Source organism: Aythya ferina, assembly GCF_964211825.1.
Source record: "Aythya ferina genome assembly, chromosome: 6".
Taxonomy (NCBI): domain Eukaryota; kingdom Metazoa; phylum Chordata; class Aves; order Anseriformes; family Anatidae; genus Aythya; species Aythya ferina.
The window spans coordinates 19880683-19903268 of NC_140303.1; the positions used below are offsets into that span (position 1 = coordinate 19880683).

Below are 22586 nucleotides of genomic sequence, written 5' to 3' on the forward strand. Positions count from 1 at the left end.
AGGAGGAGGAAGAGGAAGGCCCGCCCGCCCCGGAAGGCCCGCAGCCGGCCCGGTGCGGACAGCCGGCGGCTCCCCTCTCGCAGCCGCAGCCATGGGGAAGTCGTTCGCCAACTTCATGTGCAAGAAGGATTTCCACCCCGCCTCCAAGTCCAACATCAAGAAGGTGAGGGGTGAGGGGTGCCGGGGGGGGCTGAGCTGGTGCCCCGGCGGCGAGGCCCGGCCGTGCCCCGAGCGCTTCGCTCCGTGGTGTCCGGGGCTCTCCGGAGCCGTGCAGGGGCTCGGGGGGGCGGCCGCAGGCAGCGGGGCAGGGAGCTGGGGGCCGGCGGGGTCGGGGCTGCCCCCGCGGCTCGGAGGAGCAGGGAGGGGTCGGGCAGCTACACTCGAGCTCACGCCCCCAGGAGATCAGCAGCGTGAAAGACCGCTGCCGGCTGACATCAGGCGTTAACTGGACATTCAGAAGCGATTCGCGTTGATTTTGGTGTTCTCGCTTTCTAATGAACGTCTCCCGTGGCATAAACTGACCTGTCATGGCAACGCCGTCCTCAGTGTTATCTTTTCAAGCTGATGATTTTGGTTTGGAAAAGCAAGTGTTAATAAACAGGGGGAGGAAAAGGCAAGAAAAAAAGCTTAAAAATAGTTGCAGTTTGAGACTTCCTCACAGGCTTGTGTAACTCTCTTTCCCTGGCTCCGCCTCCTGAACACGCATCTCCGTTGATAAATAAACACCATACACCAACAAGGGAGCCCCCCTCCTGGCACCGTGTGCTCTCCTTTTCCCAGTATTTCCCTGCTGTCTGACCTGGCTGCTGAGATTTCATCCCCAAAAGAAAAAATGTCACCATTCCCAGAGCTCCTGAGAGAAGCTGGGGTCCGATCAGGGTCTGCCCTGAGCCTTGGGTGTCAGGGTGTCAGTATGGGAAAGCCCAGGGCATTTTCTGAGCTTACTTTCCATTTGTGTTCCTAAACTTTTCCACGTTTTATTTCTGAAATGTTGTTGAAGTTTCAGCTTATCTTTTATACAAAGTCAATTTACAGTAGACTAAACAAGTGATGTAGTTGTACATGGATCTTTACAGTAAGTTCTTGTTTGTTTAAAGTAGAAACTGACTTGTTTTTACTAGGTATGGATGGCAGAACAGAAAATATCATATGATAAAAAGAAACAAGAAGAATTAATGCAACAGTATCTTAAAGAACAGGAATCCTATGATAACAGGTGAGAATTGGCATACCGTCACATGCTTCTTCCTTCCACCTCCTCTTTTCATGACAGCGAAGGTCATCTGAGTGTAAGTTATTTCACAGACTGTCCGCCACTGACCGTAAGTGAGGTCAGTGACTTGTGTGTTATTATCTGTTTAAGCAGAAGTCACAAGAACTTCTTTCAAAAGGTTTATGTGGGTCCTCATTTTCCTTTTAACATCTGCTACATTGAACAGAACAGCAAGTAACCTTGTACAGTGACATACTCTGATCACACAGGAATCTGTTTTCCATAATTTTGTGAACACAGAATTGTGTTTCAGTTGTGTTTGAAATGCGTGATCTTTGGTACGCAGTGGAGCATACAGAAGTGTTGACTGGTCTCTCAGTTCTTTTGATATTCAACATTTGGTGCTCAGATTAACAAATGACAAATTTCAAGTTGCTATCACAATTTCCTGCTGCACATTTCTTTCTTTTTTTTTCTTCAATAATTAATACGAATGTGAATGTTTTGTGTGTAACACTACAAACTCTGTCTTTTTCATTTAGATTGCTTATGGGTGATGAGCGTGTGAAGAATGGTCTTAATTTCATGTATGAGGCCCCACCTGGAGCAAAGAAAGGTACTCTGGTTTCCTGACTGTGAGCAAACAGTGTTGCAAAGCTAAAATCACTCCAAAGAAACAAGCATAGTGTCTTATATTTTAAAATAACATTTTCAAAGTGAGTTAATGCTAGAAGGTATAGTTTTTAGTTCTTCCTGTGGGAATATGTGGAGATGCATACTATTTAATAATTTTGTTGTAATAATAGTTTGATTCCTCCTAAACTGAGAAATTGTTTTTAAGCAGCAGTTCAATGTGAAGAGAAGAAAAAGATAAAAATAACTTTTATGGCAACAGCAGAAATTCAGTCCTTGACTAAAGGTGTTTCTCTAACCAATTACAAAGTCATTGCATGAGGGGCAGGAACTAGACCTTACCAACACAGTAACTCAGACTACACAAACCTGTGTTTGGCCTGCTCTCCTTTTTAGAAACAGCAAGGTCACTTTTGCTTAAAAGATCTGCTCAAAATTCAGCCTGATCCATGTCAGGCATGGGAGATATCAAGGAGTTAATTAGCTGAAGTGTTATAAAGAAATAAATACTGAATGATCCAACTCTGGTGGGTCTGTGACTATGTTTAGTAGATTCATAAATATGAGTTACTGATTACTGTCCCCACTGAGCTGAATTTCTGAGTTTTTATTTTTGAATATATATATATAATTCTATCTGCAATAATATAGCCAAAATATTTCATCATATTTGCCTGAAATATTTATTTTCATCATATTTAATATTTTCATCATATTTACTGAAATATGACCTTTTAATTTTTTAAAAGTTTTAAATATGACACTTTTAACATGAAGCTGTACTGGTAAGTATGGGCCCATGGGACTGACACAGTGATTGACACAGTAGTTTTTGTTAAGTAGCTTTTAGGGTATTTTTGAGATCCTTTTAACCAAAGAATTGAGTTTAATATAAATTGAACCTGTTTTGCAGTAAGCCCATGCCTGCTAGGAATCATGTTAAACTTTGTCAGAGGAAAACCTTTCATAAATTGCAATTTCAGTTTCATGAATTGGCTAGTGAAAAAACGTATTTTAACAGAGTACTGTACTGTAGGAGGCACTAATTTATTTTGAGAAATTTAGGTTAGGTTTCTCTACTAAGCTTCATCTATTAAATTCCAATTGAGTTGACTATAAAGTTAATGATAACCTACCAGGGCAACTCCTTGTATAACTGGTATGACAGACGAAGTGACTGTGAAACAAATCCTTCTCTCTCTGAAAAGCAAAGAAAACTTCACATTGTAGAGTCCAACTGCAGGACATTTCTGCTGCCTGATGGTATAATGTTGCTTTGGCAAACTTCTAAAGTTTTTTGTGCTTCTATATCAAAGCAATATAATTCTAAGAAGATTTGGTTTCAAAGGATTTGTAACTGCACGTACTAGAAGCTGATTATTTATTAGTGTGCTCTATTTACTTTATGTTACTTTCTGAGTATTTGTGCTATTGTATTAGTATAAACCGTAAAATACTTTGTTTCCAGATTAGGTGACAGCTGCATTTTAAATGTATAATTAATGTATCATCTCTTTTCTTTTCATGATTTCTGAAAACTTGAAGAGGAAGCTAAAGAGGTATTTCATTACACCATTTCTTTTGCTTTCTACCTATTTACTTTATTATTTTTTTTTAAATCAAACTTTCTGTGTTTTCTGTTTTATAGCAAGAAGGAGAGACTGAATACAAATTTGAATGGCAAAAAGTTGCCCCTCGAGAAAAGTAAGATATCTCAATTTTATCCAAAGAAATATATATTTTTTCCTATTTACCTTCCATAACCTCTTATTTTTCTTACTTCTTACTCTTTTTAAGCAGGTTGTATGTGTAACCCTTCCATTTCCTCACAGTTAATTAGTAAAACCTCTAAACCTGGAACCATTTCCTTGATCAGCTTAGTTTTTGTTTGAATTTTATGTCCGTGTTTGAAAATACATTAAAGCCAACATTTACCAGAAGCATATCTCTGAAATAGGTACACTTAACAATAAGAGGTCTCAAAGTAGTTTTGTATGTGATGATTTAAAAAAAAAAAAAAAAAAAAGTGAATTTAATATGTTTGTTTTTTGTGTTTGTGTAACAGATATGCTAAGGATGATATGAATATCAGAGATCAACCATTTGGTATCCAGGCAAGTTACATAAATTTCACTCTGTGGATGTCTTGGGTATATTTCAAATATTATCTAACCGCAGAACATTCACATGGACTCTCTTAATTTTATCATCTGTTTATCAGTGAGTTTAAAAGCTTTTTTTATGCCTAATAACATGTACATTTCTTTAAGTGTTAGGTTGAATTGTTAGGTAAATTATGGTTTGTTTGTTTGTTTTCCTTTTAGGTGCGGAATGTGAGATGTATTAAATGCCACAAGTGGGGTCATGTAAACACTGATCGAGAATGTCCTTTATTTGGCCTTTCTGGAATTAACGCGAGTTCAGTCTCCAGCGATGGTTCAGGTAGGCAGTGAATGCCTTTCAAAGGGTCTGGTTAGAAATTTTGGGGAAAATCATCAGGTGTATTTTGGAAGGTTTAAGTTTATCTTATTTGAAAGGGTTAATAAAATGGGGAAAATGCTTCTTTATTTCAACTGTGCTATCCCCAATTTCAAATTACTTCAAAAGCTAGGGATCTAATTGTTTAATTAGTAACACATTTTAAAAAGAATCTGTAAACACTGTTGCCTTTAATTCTATCTGTGGCAAAAATTCAGAAGCTGCCATTAAATTGTTTATATAAGATTGACAATATCTGTCACAAAACAAACAAACAGAAAAAAACCAACAACCCCATATTGTCAAAGACTGTCCCAGTTCAGAAATTCAGATTTGGACAAACTGCTTGGAAATCTGTAATGTGGCAGGATGTCTTTGCTAATCATCTGGGGAGAAAGGAGAGGGTTTTTTTTGTTTTTTGTTTTTTTTTTTTTAAATATATGTAGTTGTTTTTAATATGGACAAAACCATCTTTACAAATGCCTGGTTTCTTCTCAGCTGTCTTATTGTTGCTTCAGGAACTACTTTTTTTTGTTTCTTTTTATGAGTTTTCTGTTAGTATTAGATTAAATTTAAAGAAGTGGATGGATATAAACATTCAAATTGAATGTTGTTTGCCTACAGTAGTTTGTTATAAGTTGACTCAAGTTTGTAACACTTCTGATATTCTTAAAGTTGTGGTTTGTTAGGAAACACCTGGTAACATAGGTGAGTCTTCAGACTTGTTTTGCATTTTAAGATCACGTGCCATGTGTATTCAGTTTTGTAGGGATACCATTACAGTTGCACACTTGATAACATCTATTTTTCTTCCATTTTTTCTCAGGTTATCTATTTTATGTAGTAGCTCTTAGTTTTATTACATGTTTAGCCTACCAACAATATTGCCGTTCAGAATTAGACCACCTAGATATGTCATTTCTCTGAGATGAGACGTAGAAGACTTAAGTTAAAGGAAATAGTGTCTCTTACACTCCTCTGCTTTTAGGCATTGTCTGATGATTATACCATTGTATTAGCAATCCTGTAGTTGACATTCACAGCCTTTATATTCAATAGGTTATAACATTAAATCATTTTCTTACCTTGTTCTTATCTTAGAAGAAACTGTGCTTGGAGCATTTGGTGGTGGCGGAATTACATGGTGCAGCTGTAGGTGTCAGATATGCTTTTGTGCTGCAGAACTTTTTCTTTCAGTTCAAATTATGTGGGCAATTTTTAGGAGCGCTTGGCTGGGAAATTTGAAAACATTTGTGCATACTTGCACAAACTTGGGAATGGACTCATCATTTGTAACAGTGTAAAATGGACACTTTGCAGTGTCAATGTAAGGCTAACTACTTGCTTCAAACCTAACCAAACTAATTATCTAGATGCGGGCAAAGTTTGACTGCGTGGGTGTTTCCTACTGAGAGAGATTGTCTCTAGTTAGCTTCCCAAACAGCCATACGTAAGCCTAAGAGAGGTTGCACGTGATGAATTTTGTATGAAGGAAAGAGCTGTAAAATTATTTATATGTTCTCAGACTGTGCAAATGACCTAACATTTTCGACGCTGGAACTTATACGACAGTGTGCTATGCTGAGCACAGACTTCTTAACAGGCTGAGAGGAAAGATTTCAGCAAGTAGGGGCGGGTGACAGATCAGGATTTGTATATATATAATTTGTTAGACACTGTTCTTGGATTTAAACAATCAGCTGTGATGATACTACTACTTTCTCTTCCTTTCTTTCAGGCAAACTTTATGTAAAACCACTAGTAGTAACGTTAAACAATTACAAACTTTTGATTTAATAGCAGATAAAAGGCTTATAGGAAGTAGTAATATCATTAATTAGATCAGCAGTAAAAAGGTTGTCTGCTTTTTCTGACCTCAGGCATGCAATCCTTTCGTCAGCTTTTCTAAATCTTAATCTGATTTAAAAACAAGCTAAATTATGCACCTTTAGGGACTTCTTTAGTTTGCATGAGTGTAAACGAAGCACACAGTTTAGTGAGAATACAAGTTACTGAATTCACTGATTCTATTAAGACTCGTAACTTATGCACAGGACAGATTAAGTTTGTCTCATATAAATAGTATTTTCTGAACCCTGAAACCAGTCCTATGTTGTCTGGAATGGGAGTAAGTGTCTTTGCTGTGCTGTGGATCTTCAGTCAGCTCTGTAAAGTTAACCTAAACTGAAAGTCAGTCAGTCTGTCAGGACAGTGTTTATTTATTTCATAACAAGACACTGTACTACTAAAAAAAAAACAAAAAAAAACCGTTCTGACATGTTCTGATCAATGCCCCCCTCCCCAGATATTCTTGGCTTTGACTATTTCTCTTTATTGCTCTTTGTATCCTTTCATTACATCTACCCAATGCTTTTTTATTAGCCCTAATGCTGAATCAGTCTGCACCTCTAAGAACTTTCTTCTGTTCTTCTGTAAAACACACTTCTTCAAGCTCTGCTTTTATGTCTCTAGACTAAATTTCTAATTTTTTTTTCTGATTATTTTACAGTACTTCGAAAATATCTGTTGCCACACCATTCTTTTTTGATTGGCTAGAACTGTAGAAAATACTGCTGTGTAAGGAACAGGCTTGTTGGTTGTTTTTTAAAGGCGTATCTTTGGAATTTTTAGATAGGGTCCTTGAAAAGAGTTCTGTTGCTCTGAAGTTATTTACTTAGTAGCTCTTATTCTGATCTGTAGTCTTGTCATCCTAAAAAAAAGATGATCTAACGATTCTTTTTTCATTTAACTGATTTTTTTTTTTTTCTAGGCAATGCTTGGTAGTCACACTACCTAACTTTAGGTTAGGTTTCTTAAAACTTTGAAAATCCTTCTCCCTTGTTAGAACATACCATGCATCAGCACAGTGTTGGAAGGTGCTAGTCCACGTACCACAAATCATCCTGGCTGGTAGCAAATTCCAAAGTAGTCAGTGCTTGAAATCCCTTGACCTTGTGGTAGTACAGTTGATACTAGATGGCCATTGACATTGCTGATTTCTTGAGAAGTATCTTGTGAGAAATGGTGTGGGTTCCCTGTGGAAGGCTTCTAAGAGATATGTTCTTCTGAACCTTGCTGTTCTGCTTTAGAGAAGCACACCTAATGCAGAGGAAGGTAGATAACTTTGTCTTGTTCGCTGCTCTCTTCCCGCATTTACCCAAATGTGAGTAGTTTTATACTAATTGGATTCATGTCTGAATTGCATCATGCAATAACTTTGAAGTCTTTAAAAATCTCCTTTGTAGAATGGTCACTGCTCTCAGGAACATTACTGAACAGCTAATTAATCTGGAAAGGAAACAGTGGTAGGCCACAGTATTGCTAACAAATCTTGATGCATTTACAAAGGATTGGCACTCACCTAATAGGAGGGAAACTTTCATCTTTTTCCTTGGTTAAAAGCAAAAGCTCTTCCCAGAAAATGATGTGAAAATTGCTTTATTAGGAAAACTAAATTACTGAGTTAAAAACTGCAAAAGCAGCAGTCATTCCCCATCCTTCTTTTCTTCCCCCCAAAAACCCGACATTCAAAGATCTTCTTTAAATGGCATCTTCAATTTAATAAAAGCACAGGGGGTAATTTGTATCTTTAAATGCCCAAATCAGTAAGTTTCGGTAGGACTTGGACTCGTTATTTGAATGAAAAGTTAAGTAATGCAGAAGCTGTTTTACCAAATGAGTATTTCATGTTAAAGGGAAAGAAATAGCATGTGAGCAGAACAGTGAATTAGAGGTTTTTATGGTGAGCTGCCAAAAAGCACAGTTCCTGCATTTCAGCATTTTTGCCTTTTTTGTTTGTTGACAGAAGTTTTCCAGAGTAGTCTGCCATTAGAAGGTGCTTCAAAAAATTTTCTACTTTGTTCTTCTACTACTAATACGAGAACTGTACACATGACTTCTAATAGCCAGCATTGTTTCCTTTGACATCTCTACAGGCAAAGAAGATATTGAAGAGCAATTAACACAAGCGCAGTATGTGTTTTGTTCTACTGTTCTCCTCCTCCAGGAAGAGAGCGAAGTAAAATATCTTATCTGGGCTCAGGCTTTTTTTTCAGCCTCAAGGGAAATGGTTGAGTTAAAAATGAATGAAAATGAAACTTCTGTGTCAAATTGAATTGCATTACCTAAAGCTCTTGCTCTTTTTCCTCATGAGGAAAGAGTTATTCATCTCCTATTTATAATTTTTCAAGCATCATAAATAACCACCATTTTTTCTTTCCCATAAATTCTACAAACTGCAATTCTCTTGTTTCAGCAGAAAGATACTTGTCATCGAATTTATCTTATGTGACGACTGCATTGCGATCTTCCTCTTGTCACATAAACCACAGCAGCAATCGCCAATCAGTTTTAGTGTTGAGTAACTTGCATGCAAAGAGCAGTTGACTTTGGTTTGCTCAGGTGGCACTGCTGCAGGTTAATGCATGCTTGGCACACAACTCTGTTTTACGAGGAAAAAAGGCCACTATCTTTTGGGATCTGAAATACACTGCAGCGCTCCAACAAACAGAAAAATAATTACCACCAGTACCTTAACTTAGGCTTGGTGGCTTGGTTATTTTGCTTCTGGGACTGCTTTACTAATCTAGCTCGTAATTCATACTGGAAAAAAAATAATAATCTTACCATTACAAAAGCGCCTTTTGAATAATATCTCACCAGTGAATAGAGATTATTTTTGCAATAAGGCAATTTCAGTGGATGTGGTTATCATGGGATAATCACACCCCTGGGGTACAGCCTTGTCTGTAATCTCCCAGGAGTGTAATTATTTCATGATAACTGCACCCCCTGGTGTTGCATTATTTCCATTATGAAATTCTTAGTTTTAGATATAAAGTAACTTACTTTGATCACTGGAAACTGCAAAGTAGTGTTAGAATGCTCCAGCTGTGAGGCTTACAGAGACCAACTTATAAGATTTACTTCTCCTTTGCAAAGTTAAATTAGGCAATCAAAATGCTGCTTTGGGCTAAACTGATTTACAGTTTTTTTTGTTTTTTTTTTTTTTTACTGATAGAATCGTAGCTTTCAAAGTTCAGACGATGAAAATACCTGTTGTGGTGCTGACTTTGTGCAACTGCATGTATATGCATGTGTAAAATATGTAATGTGTACCAGGAGAAAAACATGTCAGTAGCCTCTGAAAGTTTGACTGTACATTTTTAAAAATTATTAATCAGCAACATCTGTTTTGTTGTGCTTTTCAGTAATTTTTGTGTGTGAGGCCTGAAAAACCTTTGACTTTATTAGAACAGGGACTCATAGGTTTTATGTGCAAAAAGTTTTTGAAGTAATGTTGTTAATTCACTTCAACATTGCCTGTAACTGCCCTGGCTGGGTGAACTAAATACTCTTATTTTTTCGTGCAAGCAATCTATCTTCTTCTTCCATTTTGAAGGAGGCAGATGGAAGAAATTGCTAAAAAAAATAAAAATAAAAATAAAAATATGAAAGCTTAAACACAACTTAAATTATATCTGTTTTGAACAACAAGAACAACAAAAAACCGCTAGGAAACAATTTATTACTTTCTTATGAAAAAAGGCATTACTACATTATGAAATGTAGTCTCAGATGGGGAGGTAATTTTATGAATGCTCTAGTTAGTGAGATACTAACATTAAAAAAAAATAAAAAATGTAGGCCTAGGAAACCTAATCCTGGAAAGTTCTGGGCATCCTTCTCTAGTATGAAATCCTTCAAATATTTTGCAATCAACTGGCTCTGTACATAATTCTTCCAGTGAAATTACAGTGAAAGTAAGTACTGTAAAATGATTTAAATGTTAAGGATAATTCAGACAAATAATAATAAAAATGTGACTGGATATCCAGAGCCTGATGTTCTACCAAGATTTTTTTGAAGAAAAAACAAAACCAAAACAAAACAAACAAAAAAGCCACCTCAGTTAATGCCAATAATTTTTTTTTTTTTGAGTATACCTGAACTAATTGGGGTTGTGTCTGTCACTTGATGATCTGAAGCTTTTTGGGGTGTAAAATTCCTTTCTACGGTAAATGTTGAAATTATCAACCATATTGAGCCAGGAAAAATGAAATCTAAGCATATATTATTATGTCTGTAATCTCACTCCATTTTTTTCAGTGACAAGTATGGTACCATTTTGTTTTTCAACAGATAAAAATTTACATTGTATTGGGAACGCAGGACTGGATTGAAGTGTTCTCTTGAATCTGTATTAACAAAGAGAAAGTACTTGAATATGCTAACTGTGACCATTTGTATTAATGGTCATCTGTAGAAACGCATAGTGTATGAAACTTTCCTTTATGATCTGCAGCTGAGACCTTTGATTGTGAACAGTAGGAGCCCTAACAAAATCTCCACATAGTTCAAGAACTGACACATTTTAGAATAATCCTCCATTTATGCTTCAGAAGAAGCCTCTGTATTTGGTGTGAATGCATAAAATACAGATTTCTATTAGAAGCCTTTTGCTTGGCATTTGAGTGATAAATATGGATTGCTATAGCAGCTTGATAAGTTAAATGGTTTTTACTTCTTAAAAAAGTAAAAAGGAAATTCAAGATTCTCTGAAATAGCCTATGACAAAAGCATGGCAAAGTGTTAAATTCAGCTAAACTGCAGCTACTTCGAAGAAAAGCTAATTAAAAGCCAGAGTTTTTGCATTCATTGGTCTCTCTCAATGCCAACTGGAGCAGTTGCTTTGAAGTGTAAATATGGTCTGAATGCAGTCATCTCTGAAATGGATGGAAAAATTATCAGTAAAAATTTTCAGTTATGAATTAGTGGAGGCAGCATAAATTTGCTGGGTTCTTCAAGACCAGGATCATGGTCACATAATTATGATGATAACTCCTTGTCATTTAGATAAATAAGAAACGTCTATTCTTATCTCTGTCATAACCACCATAAAAATTCACACAAGATGCAGTGTGATTATGCTCAGTGCATTTTATGTCATCTGCAAAATAACATATCAAACTGCGCGGAGAGCACAAAAGCTGTATGGATATGTTATTGACAAGCCTGTCCATGCGAATTCGAAAATTAGTTTCTGTTTTGAAGAAAACCTAAAAAGCCTCGTATCCAAATGTTAGGCATTTGCTTCCACACAGAGAAGGTAACATTCTGAATTCAGAATATATTCATCCTCCTTGCGATGGTGTGCTAAGCTAAAACCCACTAGCAGCATGGTTTTCCAACACCTAGTTAACGTGAAAGAGCTGTTTGCAGTTCAGTTGTGTCATGTGTGAGCTTAGGATGTGCAGTTCATCTTTAATGGATAATTCAATAAAATCCTGTTTGTTTTGTTTAAGGATCACTAATGAGGGGGTTTTAAAGTCTGAGTGGTAGTTGCCAATTTGATCGATCAATTCAACAGCAGAGCATGACTTTAATATTGTTGTCACATAGAAAATCAAATTTCAATTTGGAAGAGTTATGGCATCATACTGTCCAAGATGCATGTAAGAAAGAATGATGACAACATGCTTAGGCCTACTTTGTTAACAAAAATTACGTGGCTATAAAGGATAAGTCTATAAAGGATACAAGAGTATCTTGTCCTTGATTCATAGGTGACTTTTTAAACATTGATAGAGGGGTGTATACTGAGTGCAAAGTATACTGCTGAATGGCTAGCATATCAGCCAGTGTGCTTTTTCACATTTATGTTCATATGAGCTGCCTCTCCATTAGGAAATCATGAGATGTCGAATGGTATGATGTGATATTTTGAAAATGATCACATCTGTAAACTAGAAGATATCCCACACCAGAATGCGTTCTTGGCATAGGAAAGCTCTACAAAACTCCAAATGTATTCTGCATATTCCGGTTTGATGAGACACAAAATGAGCATTAGTTAAAATGAAGGTTTAAAAGTTGTAATTAAAATGGCACCATGAAAAATCTACTCCTTTTTTTCTGTATTTTTAATTGAATAGTCTACTTCAATTTGTAACAATACATAACAGCAACCACTATGTAAGCGCAACTGGTTGCTATAATTTCCTTTGCTGCAGGTGGGCATATTGGTTACAATATTAGTGCTTCTTATCTCTTTGTTTTCCATATGTATTCCATGATAAAAACCTAGTTAGAAAATTAATTGATTGCAAAGACTACTTCAGTTTGTTATCTGTACTGGTGACGGCAGTGAAAGCTTTTATCAATAAATCGAGGAGATACTGTCGAGTATGCATCATGAGTAGATAGATGTAAAAGCGCTATTTTTAGTGATACTGGCAATCACAATATTATTGTCTGTCCTTTCTGCCACTGAAACTGTTGTAGAAAAAGTGGTATTTAATCACAGTTGTTATGAAAAGAGGCTTTAACATACTGTTCTCTAATGTTGGGTAATTTGAAAAATGTGCTTTAGACATTTTAATGGAGGTCTGCTGGATGGTGTGTTACAGCTAGCATTGTTCTCCCAAGAGGAGTCCTTTGCCCATGCTCATTAGAGGAAATACTTTGGCAACAACAAAGTGTTACACACACAGCTTCATGAGAAGTACAGACGGAACTGAAAATGAGTTTCAGCTATAGGTTTTTCTCATTTCTGGGCTGAGAGTGGGGGTAATGATGTGGGGTAGGAGAGCTTGCTGTAAGCTAGGCATTTAGTAATTGAAATCCAGAATTATATTGCCCCCTGGTTGTTTAATAGAAGCAGAATTGATTCTGTTAAATTGATCTCAGTTAAGTGCGATAAGAAATTGGAGTGCTCTTTGTTATAAAAGCAAATTGACAAAATGTTGTAGAAATCTTGGTATGATATCCTTCTGCAATTCAGTATAATTGATGCTCACATACGCTTCAGAAAAATTCTATTTACAGCTCTTCTATTTATTTAATTGTATGAATATTGTAGGGATGCACCAACAGCTGTCAAGCTAAGGTTGCACTCAGGTTGTACTTGATGAAGACTAAAAACCCTCTTTTCACTCTTCATTGAGTGGTTTGAGCTTCCAGATTTAATGCCCCACCTCTGAGTCAACTGAACTATCTCAATGTTTTCCTTAAATGCTATCTTAAAAAGAAGAAAGAATTAATGCATTAAGAACTTCTCTGAGAAGTAAGAAGCAGGAATAAACTGTAGCCTGTTTGCTTGAAAACATTATTCCTTGAGAATTGTAAAGACCATGAAAAAATATTTTTAAAATGCTTTTGTGAGTCTTTATTTATGGAGCCTGTGCAAGTCCTTAATATAATTTTAAGTACCTGTAGCTGCAGAAAACTTAACAACATGTCTTAACGCACAAAAATAAGTATGATATCAGCATACAATTAATTTCAGTATGTGGCAAAAAGCTTTTCTGAGACTGGATTTTACAAAAGATAAATGTTTCAGTTTTAAACAAGTGTCATCTGGAAAAGTTTTAGTTTTTTTTTTTCCTATCAAAATGTAAATTCCAGAAAATAAGCTTGACACATAGTCATATTCAAAAATAGCAAGGTACTGTATTTGACTTGTTTCAGAAAGAATAAGAAACAGATGATGAAACATTATAGCTTTGAACTTATTTTTAGTTAGCTGATGGATGAATGCTGAAAGACTAGTTGTTAGAAGTCCTAGCAATCAGCTATTTTTACAGGATTCCTGTATCTAAATTGCTGTCAACTCATGACACAATGTCATCTCCAGACCTTTTCACCTGCATGAGATGATTCAGCGAGCTTCTTCACAGACCATCTCACAAGTCTATAAGGAAACACGTATATGAGGGCGTCAGTTTGCACAGTACACAGTGTTTTTCTACCTTCATGTATAAATGATTCCTTGGAATCATATTCCTTGCTGTTCAAGGAATACCTAGCTAGCATCAGTTCCCAATATCTTAGCCAAGAGCCCCTCAACTTAAACTTACTATCTGTTCTTACCATGTTAAACCATACAGGGTTGGTTTTTTTTTTTTTTTTTTTTTTATTTTATTTTATTTATTTAATGAGAACTTAACTGAAGGAAGATGCATAGCTATAGTTGACTTCAGATTTTGTCTGAAGATCTTGCAGGGTGATGTTGTAAGTGTAGTCATAAATCAATGATAAACCGAAAGGATTTACCTCTTTGGCTTACCAAGTAAACAGTTTGATCACAGTGGACACCGTCATGTCTCTAACAAGCACGACTCCACAGCCAGTCACACCAATGAAAGGAAGATGCCCTCTACCTGAAAGCACACTGGTGGCTCCACAGTTTTAGCTTTAGCTCCTAATAAGCCAAGGACACTTCTGAGAATAATTTTTTTCAGACATGCTAGGTGAGGTTCAGTGTTTGGTTTTGTTTTTTACTGTTTTTGTCTTCCTTGTTTGTATTAGCCAGGAGAAATATCCTACTTAATTTTATAGTGTGGAAAGGAGTGTGGTTGTTTGCTCACACATTGTCACCCACAGCTTTTAAGACTACTACAAAGCAAACTGGCCTGCTTGGGTTGTGCCTGGCCCCAGTCTGCGCATGAAGGGTTGTAAAATAGGACTTTGTTTTTTATTGTACTTTCATTTATGGGGTGGACTTATTTTCTGTTGTTTTCTGAACCCTTTGGTTATAGAAAAACTAATGTATGTAAAAAAGCTTTGTGGAGGCATTTCCTTACAAGCCAGGATGAATTTAAATTACTGTTCCCTCGCCACAATTAAAGGGAGACCAAAACAGAAATAACTTGATTCAGAAACCACTTTAGTCACAGGGTTCTGTGGGTATGTTTAATGTAGCTTGTATACGTGCAGAAAAGAGGAGTAACAGTGATTCGTTAGCTGTCCTTGTTATCGTAGTACCATCTTGCAACTAAAATGTAGCAGATGGAGCCATGAATGTGTTTCTCTGATGGCATTAATAAGCACAGAAGCAGAACTCATAAATTTATTTTTAGCCTAGTTTGCTTTCCTTTTAAGCATACCTAGTATGTGTGTTTGTTTTTTAAACCTAGTGCTGATTTCACCTCTTAAAAAGCAAATGGAAACTAACTCAGAGCTTTGTGTGTGGTTGTGTGGTGGATCCGGGCTTGAGCAGGCCTCTCACAGGCCTGCTCCCATCTGCTGGTCTGTGCTTTAAAGCACAACTGCTGTCAGTTGGACAGAAAAGCACAAACATCAGTAATATCGTGCATTGAGATTAGCTTTTTATGTAAAAGAGGAAATGACTTTACTTATCTCTTTCCAGTGCTGTTGTGAGTAAAGAATGCCTGATCAGTTAGCGCTGTGCTCTTGTAGGCAGGTATGCCTTCGTGCCTGTCTGTTCGTGCACGTCTGTTCGCTAGTCTTTGTGCATGACTGTAACAGTAGGGGCTCCCTCTTAGTCTTCTTGCAGATTTCCTGTATAAATTTGGACAAGTTGTGTTTCTCTGTTTACCTAATCACACTGATGGGAATTGTTAGTTATACAGTACAGTTCAAAGTGTGTACAGTGCCCCAAGACACCAAGGGGGAAATACCTGCAGAGTTAATTACCTTTCTTTGTTAGGCAGTGGCTCTTCCCATGTTTGAATAAAGGGGAGAATACAGGCTTTGATCAGGTCAAAAGTTCTGATTTCTTTGCTATGGTGAAATCTTTCTTTGAGAATTTGCACTTGTCTCCATTCAACTTCCTCATACAGGGTTTGGTTTTGATTCTGTACTTGGCACACACGCATGTGTGTTAACAAGCATGTATAGGTACACCAGGGAGCTGGAACTTTTGTTTCTTCTCTTTGATTAGTCTTTTAAATTTGAAATAAGCAAAACTGTAGATGCAAGAACACATATATGTTCATTAACATCAGTGAGCTTATAATTACACTGTAACACATGTAAAGAAAAAACTCTTTTGTTAAAAATGTATGTGCAGGGGAAAAAAAAGCCCCTACTTAATAGATCATATAAACTCAAGGAGAGACTAAAAGGTATCTCATTAAAAAATTCCTTTGCCTGGTAAAATAAGAAACTTGTAAAGAAACACGGGGGCTCCTTAAACTATTTCCAAAGTTTTATCTTCTTCAGTCTTGTTTTACATAAAGGCCTGTTTGTTTCTGTGAACAAAGTGTTATACAGGAAAACTAAGAAAAAGATGAAGCTGACTTGTTTTGAGAAGGTACTATTTCATATTTTCCATAATAAAAAATTCCAATCACTTTTCATACTTTTCCACATTAAAAATTCATGAGTTTTGTTCTTCTCCACAACTAAGAAACTCTTAAAACCGCAAAGCGGGATCAATATTTTCCATAAGACTAAGTTAATCTTATCATTTGCAATTAGTTCTCTGAAGTATTGGTAATCGTCTGTTTGATGCTCAGTTTTACATTGCTTCTAATTGTACCTACTAGATTTATCTTATGCAGTATTGCTAATTCATTGACAGGAAGGCTAGTGAATGAACTGGTATGGAAATTTACTAATGTGACCAACCAGAGAGGGTATGTTTGGGGTGAACAGAAAGCAACTGATCAGAGAATTACTTCAGGTTTTGCTGATTGCAGTATTCGTTTAAAGCAAAAGATTGAGTTATGGGATGTGTAAGTGACACAGTCAAGCTTGAACAATCCAAGCAAAGCTGATGTGCCTAATCCTAAACATCTACTCTAATGCAACATACTGCATATTTTGAAGCTGAAACTCATGAGAAGACTTACAGTAACGCCCAGAGACCTGTTTAAGGGTCACTAAACTAAGTAAGGACGTAGATTAACTTTTTTGTGTATTTATTTTCCATATATATACCAAGTTTCTAATGATAGTTAGTTGCTACATTTAAGTCAATTCAAAAATGTCATTTTGAAAAATGCCTTATTGGTGGCATATTATCAGTGTACTTTCCCATTGTCTTAGGGGAGAGGAGACACTTAAAAGTCTTACTGTATTGTTTAGTTTCTTTAGTTTTCCTGTGTTTTTTGTACTGTAGTAGAAATACACTACTAGACTTACCTAAATATATTGTTTTCAACATGACAAAGTTACATAAGAGAATCCCCTTGTACCTAAAGAAAAATGCAATTATTTTCTATTCTGAATCTCCAGACTGCTGTTTTAGAAAATCATATCTGATTATTTGCTCAGCAGAAGATTATTGACTTGATTTAGCTGTGATTTTACTTAACAAAGCTTCAACTGAATTCCTACTGTGGAGTCCAAAAAAGGTAGAGAGATATAAATGATACATCCAAACTGTGATTTTTGTGAACAGGGCCATCAATGCACCCCTCGGAGCTAATAGCGGAGATGAGAAACAGTGGGTTTGCACTGAAACAAAATGTACTGGGGAGAAACTTGACCGCAAATGATCCATCACAGGTAATGATCTTTTTACCAGTAAGCTGAAAATGTCTATAAATCTAAATGTGATTGCTTGTGAATTGCTACTTAATGTTTTCCAATATGCATATCCATAGGAAAGCTGAATAGCTGTACCAGTAGAAAATCTCCAGAAACTTACTGTGTTCTCCAGCTCTGTTTTAGTCAGAATGGTGAATCATGTTACTTTTTTAAAAACTATATGTAATAAATTAAGTACCTCATTTGGATGACAAGAAATTTAATTTTTCATGAAAGAATGGTTACGGGTTTTGCCACTTAATATTGTTACACCTGCTATTTCTGAGAATGCAAAAATTTAGTTGTCTTTATTTAGACTGCACAAGGTACACTTCTAGTTGAGGTGCTTTGATAAAAATGTAAAGTGTAAAATATATATATATATATTTATTGTGCAAGCCACAACGAAATAACCTTTGTTCATGTGGCAGGATAATCAAGCCAGCAAGTGACCAAGTTTGAAATAGAGAGGGGACAACAGCCCTCAGCTGTCCTTTAAATGCTGGAATAAATCAACAATTCAGTGTGTACCCGTGCATTTAAAAAAGCTATGCACCCCAGAATACATGTAACAGATGGGCACTGTTAAATGGATCACTGAGATACCAGTCTGTTTGCTTTATGTTAGGTGTGATGGTTGTTTTTTTGTGTGTATGTGGAAGAGCTTTTTAATCTTTATTTCTTCTTTCCCCTCCTAAGTGTGGCTAAAATTAAAAACATCATAGTGGAGAACTGTAGTGTTCCAGATGCACATAATTTGAAGAATTCAGGGTCTTAAAAGTAGCTATGCTTTGATTGTGATACTGTAGGCAGATTGTATGATTACAGTATTTTGCGTTGCTAGGACACTTTATGAACATTTAAAGACTAATAACACAACAGGTAAGGTAGATGTGCTAATGCCCATTTTCCTAATGACTAAACTGAGATAGAAATTACTCTGGGTTTGAGCAGGACTAGCATCTTACCTGTTCACCCAAGCATGGTAACAATGAGGTGACTTATCCTAGAGAATCATATGGGCTCCAAAATTGGTTCATTTTTATTAACTATTTCAGAAATGTTTCTTTCTCTAGCAGTGATTTTTCATATGTTACTAATAACTTCTGATGTTTATCCCCCACATTATAGCACCTACTCAGTTTTGAGATAGGATGTGGGTGGGTGGTTTGTGTTTTTTTTCCTTATAGCAAGTATGTCGGTCTTCCAAAGAGTTTTCAGCTGACTTGGTAATGCAAGTATATTTGTGCTTGTGCAAAAATAAGGTACATGCAGATACATCACTTTTAATACAGAAGTCTGAATGAAGAGGTTATTTTTATGCAAAAAATTAATGTCCTACAATATTTTCCTAGGAATTTGTTGCAAGTGAAGGAGATGATGATCCAGAAGTTGAATTTTTAAAATCATTGTCAACCAAACAAAAACAGAAACTTCTAAGGTAAGTGTTGGTACCTAGGGGAAGGGATCAGTATTGGCAGTAGTTCTGATTCCATCATTGTCTTGTGCAGCATTGTCCTTGTAACTCTTCTATGCCATTGGTACAGCAGAACATCCACTTAGCTTAACATACACTTGACCACAAATAGCACTGTGCAACGTATTTTTTTTAATCCAGCTGTTCTGTTTTAATACATCCATTCTAACCTAGTTGTGCTGCATTTGCATTGTGCCTCATTTCTAACTGGGATACTGAAATAATAATTGGTTCATTGAAAATGCTGACAATTGGTATTTAAAAATATTATTTTGCATTCTGTTGCTTACAGTATCTTCTTCTGGTATTAAAAATTGTATGTGCTGGTTTACTGGCTTACAATTTGGCCAAGTTTGTTATCATCATCTTCTGTGCAGCTAAAGTCAACTTGATGGTTGGCCTAGCTGAGCACTGCTCTAGGATCAGGGTTTTGTAGTTTGCTGCTTTAGCTAAGCCAGCAGAGGGAGCTCCCCGTATTTCTCTAGTTCTAATAAAAAGTTAATGAGGTTTTCATTCTTTGCTTCTACCCTACTGACTTTGTACGTCAGGCAACTCACAGTTTTTTCCTCTGTTAATTTGCAACATTATCTTGAAATAACCTGAGCGTTTCTAAGATGAAAAGTATGAACTACTGCCAGGTAGATCTCATACAGGTATCACTAGTTAAAACAGCAGTCAGCCTTTTGGGTTAAAAACACATGTTGTATACATGGGGAGCAGAAGGGGAGATAGGTGTATGGTTAAGCCGTACATGGGTAGGGTAGGTACATATGATATTTGCATATATAATAAAACATTCTTTGAAAATATCATGCATATTACGTTTATTTTAAGTAAGGAACTTGTATGTAGTCTGAGTAACTTAAAGCAGTATTTGTGAACTTCTGCTGCCCCAACACAATTAATTATAGAACTTTATATTTTCAAAGTTGAACTTCATTAAGTATGTGGGTCTTTTAGATGTTAGGAGTCTGAAAGGATTTTTTTTTCAGTGTGCTGAAACTAGTTTCACTGTTCAGTCACTGAGTTTCTGAGGATAAACACAGAAGGCAATGAGTTGAAAATAGAAAGCTAGGTAAAAGTAGTTGAATGGCAGTGAATGCATGTGAGTGATAGAGTATTGTAATTGTGGCTAGAAATTTAAAATTTCTAGTTGTGACAGAAGAGGTTATTGAAAACAGCAGTATTATTTGCCTGGAGACCTCTGAGACATAGGTAGGCTTTAAAGTCTCAATTTCCATCTTTTTGCTAATGCTAATTGCTTTTTTTTTTTTTCAATTTCAAAATCTGCTATGAAGATGCACAAATAAAAGAGCAGATTGACAATAAAAAAGCACTACGGAATACATGTATTCCTAGTGATAAGGCTAAAACTTATCTCTTTGTAAATTAAGGAAATGCAAAATTATATTGTAATTATGGTTAGCTCAAGGTTAGAAGCTTAAAATAATTTTAAATACTTGGCTGAAAGAGGATTGAAATCAACATGCTTTTATGGAAAATAGTGTATTTACTGTGTAGGACATCTGAAGTAGTCAACTTTAAAAGACAATGACTGTAATTTAGAGTGTCTTAACAAGTCTGATTGCACTACTCTTTTATTTTGAAAATAAAAGGAAATTGGATCGTCTGGAGAAGAAAAAGAAAAAGAAGGACAGAAAGAAGAAAAAGCAGCAAAAGAAAAAAAGCAAGAGTAAACACAAGAAACATAAGATGAGCTCCTCTTCCTCATGCTCCAGCGAGTCTTCAGGAAGCAGCAGCGATAGTGAGACTGACAGCAGAGATAAAGCAGCACAAAAGAAGATGTATTCTAAGAAAAGAAAAAAAGACAAGTTTTCAGAGGCTAGCAGCAGTGATTCAGAAGGAAAGGCAAGGACTAGGAAGGAAAAACTTTATGAAGATCTCTCCAGTAGTCACGGTAACAAGGACAAAGACAGGGAGAAGTATAGACTTTTAAAGCAAGATAGTTCCGCGGAGAACAACAAACAGAGCTCCTGTGAGGGGGAAGGAAAGCCCAAAAGCAGATACCACAGCACCAACAAGAGAGAGACTGAAAGAAAAGAGAGGGATAGGAGAAGCCAAAGTGTGGATGAGAGGCGAGGGAGAAGCCCGTGCACAAGTCGCAGCAGTTACAGTAGGCAAAGGCAAAGAAGAAGTCCAAGTGAAAGCCCAGCTGAAGAGCGGCACAGGAAAAATGAAACCAGAAGCCCCAGCACAGATGTGCACAGACAGGAGAAAAAATACAGAGAGAGCAACGGGGACAAGTGCAGTAAACTGGAATATAGAGAAAGGAGCAGACGCAGTAGAAGCAGAAGCCGAGAGAGGAAAAAAAACAGATAGTGTAGGGGACAGGTGCGAACAAAAATGTCTCCTTTTTGATGAATACCTTTAACAAGGGCTCAATTACATATTGCTGTTCATTTTCCAACCTCCGTAACTAGCATTTCCTAAATAAAGCCAACAGCATCATTTATCTAATGTTATAATATTTGTAAATTAGGACAAATATTATGGTATTTTTCTTACTGTATAAATATACTTGTTGGCAAATATCTCTTGTATACATGCGGTAATTCATAGACCTGATTTTAGTGTTTTAAAATATTTCAGAGCAGTATGTGATATTCTTTGTTTTGTCAAGGATAATTTTTGTTTTTAGATGCAACTGTGAAGGGAAGCAGAGAGTAATTTGAGAAGAGTCCTGGGATATGTTAAATGATAACAAACACTTGAGATAGGACTGGATAAAATCGCTGCTTCCAATATCAAGACATCATATTGTAGAGTTGGTTGTGTTGTTTTTTTCATACTGAAGCATTTTTCCTAAAGTTCCCCGTAAGAGATCAATTTCATGAGTTAAAACAACAGAGAAACAGAGTTCACATAAGTGTGTAGCCAACATTTTTTTGACCTCCTGCCGTGTACAGCTTGGTCAGGGCTATCTAAACATCTTGAACCCCTGTTGGTATGTGTCAGTACAATGTCAAGTTATTGTTCGATAAGCTCTCAAGACATGAAAAGAATATTTACTGCCGCAACTGCTCCAGGTATTTCATTGTTTGTGGTAGAAAGTCGATGTAAATATTCATCTTCCTGGTTTTGTGAAACGAACTTATTTTTCTTGACCATTCTTGGTCATTTTCTGCACACACTATAAAGATGAACTTCATAATAAAACTCCTTATTCTTTAAAAACTGTAAGAATTGCCTTCTTCTCCAGAATTTGTTCTGAATCAATACAAATTCATAAGGCTGTGTATTTATTGTGAAGGGAATTCTTTGCCAGTTCAGGGTGACAGATGGAAATATGTTAGTAGGCAGGTGAAAAGGTGTCGCTGTACTTAGTAATCTGACGAGCAGGTTTCTTCCCCTCCACTGACAGGACAAATGGGACTTTTATTACCAGTCCACTTCTACTTCTTAAAACTGTCATGCAGAAGTTTTTCAATATCACATGGAGTATAATATATGGTGGAAGTGACCTGGCTTATCTTTTAAGCACATGTGAAT

At 36.4% G+C, this 22586-nt stretch overlaps 1 protein-coding gene across 3 annotated transcripts; it reads left to right on the top strand.

The window, feature by feature from the left end:
- Positions 1-7: 7 nt before the first annotated feature.
- Positions 8-22277, top strand: CIRSR (corepressor of RBPJ and splicing regulator). 3 transcript variants are annotated; one of them, XM_084523741.1, is made up of 10 exons: positions 8-163; positions 1122-1216; positions 1756-1829; positions 3392-3405; positions 3495-3550; positions 3912-3960; positions 4171-4288; positions 17472-17578; positions 18955-19040; positions 20693-22277. In XM_084523741.1, exons 1-10 carry the CDS (start codon positions 92-94, stop codon positions 21414-21416), a joined length of 1395 nt encoding a protein of 464 aa, XP_084379867.1. In that variant the 5' UTR covers positions 8-91; the 3' UTR covers positions 21417-22277. The 3 variants fall into 3 exon arrangements, with proteins under 3 accessions (XP_084379867.1, XP_084379868.1, XP_084379869.1); XM_084523742.1 differs by lacking the exon at positions 3392-3405 and having other exon boundaries at positions 1756-1837; XM_084523743.1 differs by lacking the exon at positions 3392-3405 and having other exon boundaries at positions 12-163.
- Positions 22278-22586: the final 309 nt, after the last annotated feature.

What these genes read in the sequence shown, in the direction of transcription:
- CIRSR (XM_084523741.1), top strand. Translation starts at nt 92, where the DNA reads ATGGGGAAGTCGTTCGCCAACTTCATGTGCAAGAAGGATTTCCACCCC. An exon ending in CCGCAAATGATCCATCACAG is followed by an intron (nt 17,579 to 18,954) that starts GTAATGATCTTT and finishes ATATTTTCCTAG; the next exon opens with GAATTTGTTGCAAGTGAAGG. An exon ending in CAAAAACAGAAACTTCTAAG is followed by an intron (nt 19,041 to 20,692) that starts GTAAGTGTTGGT and finishes TGAAAATAAAAG; the next exon opens with GAAATTGGATCGTCTGGAGA.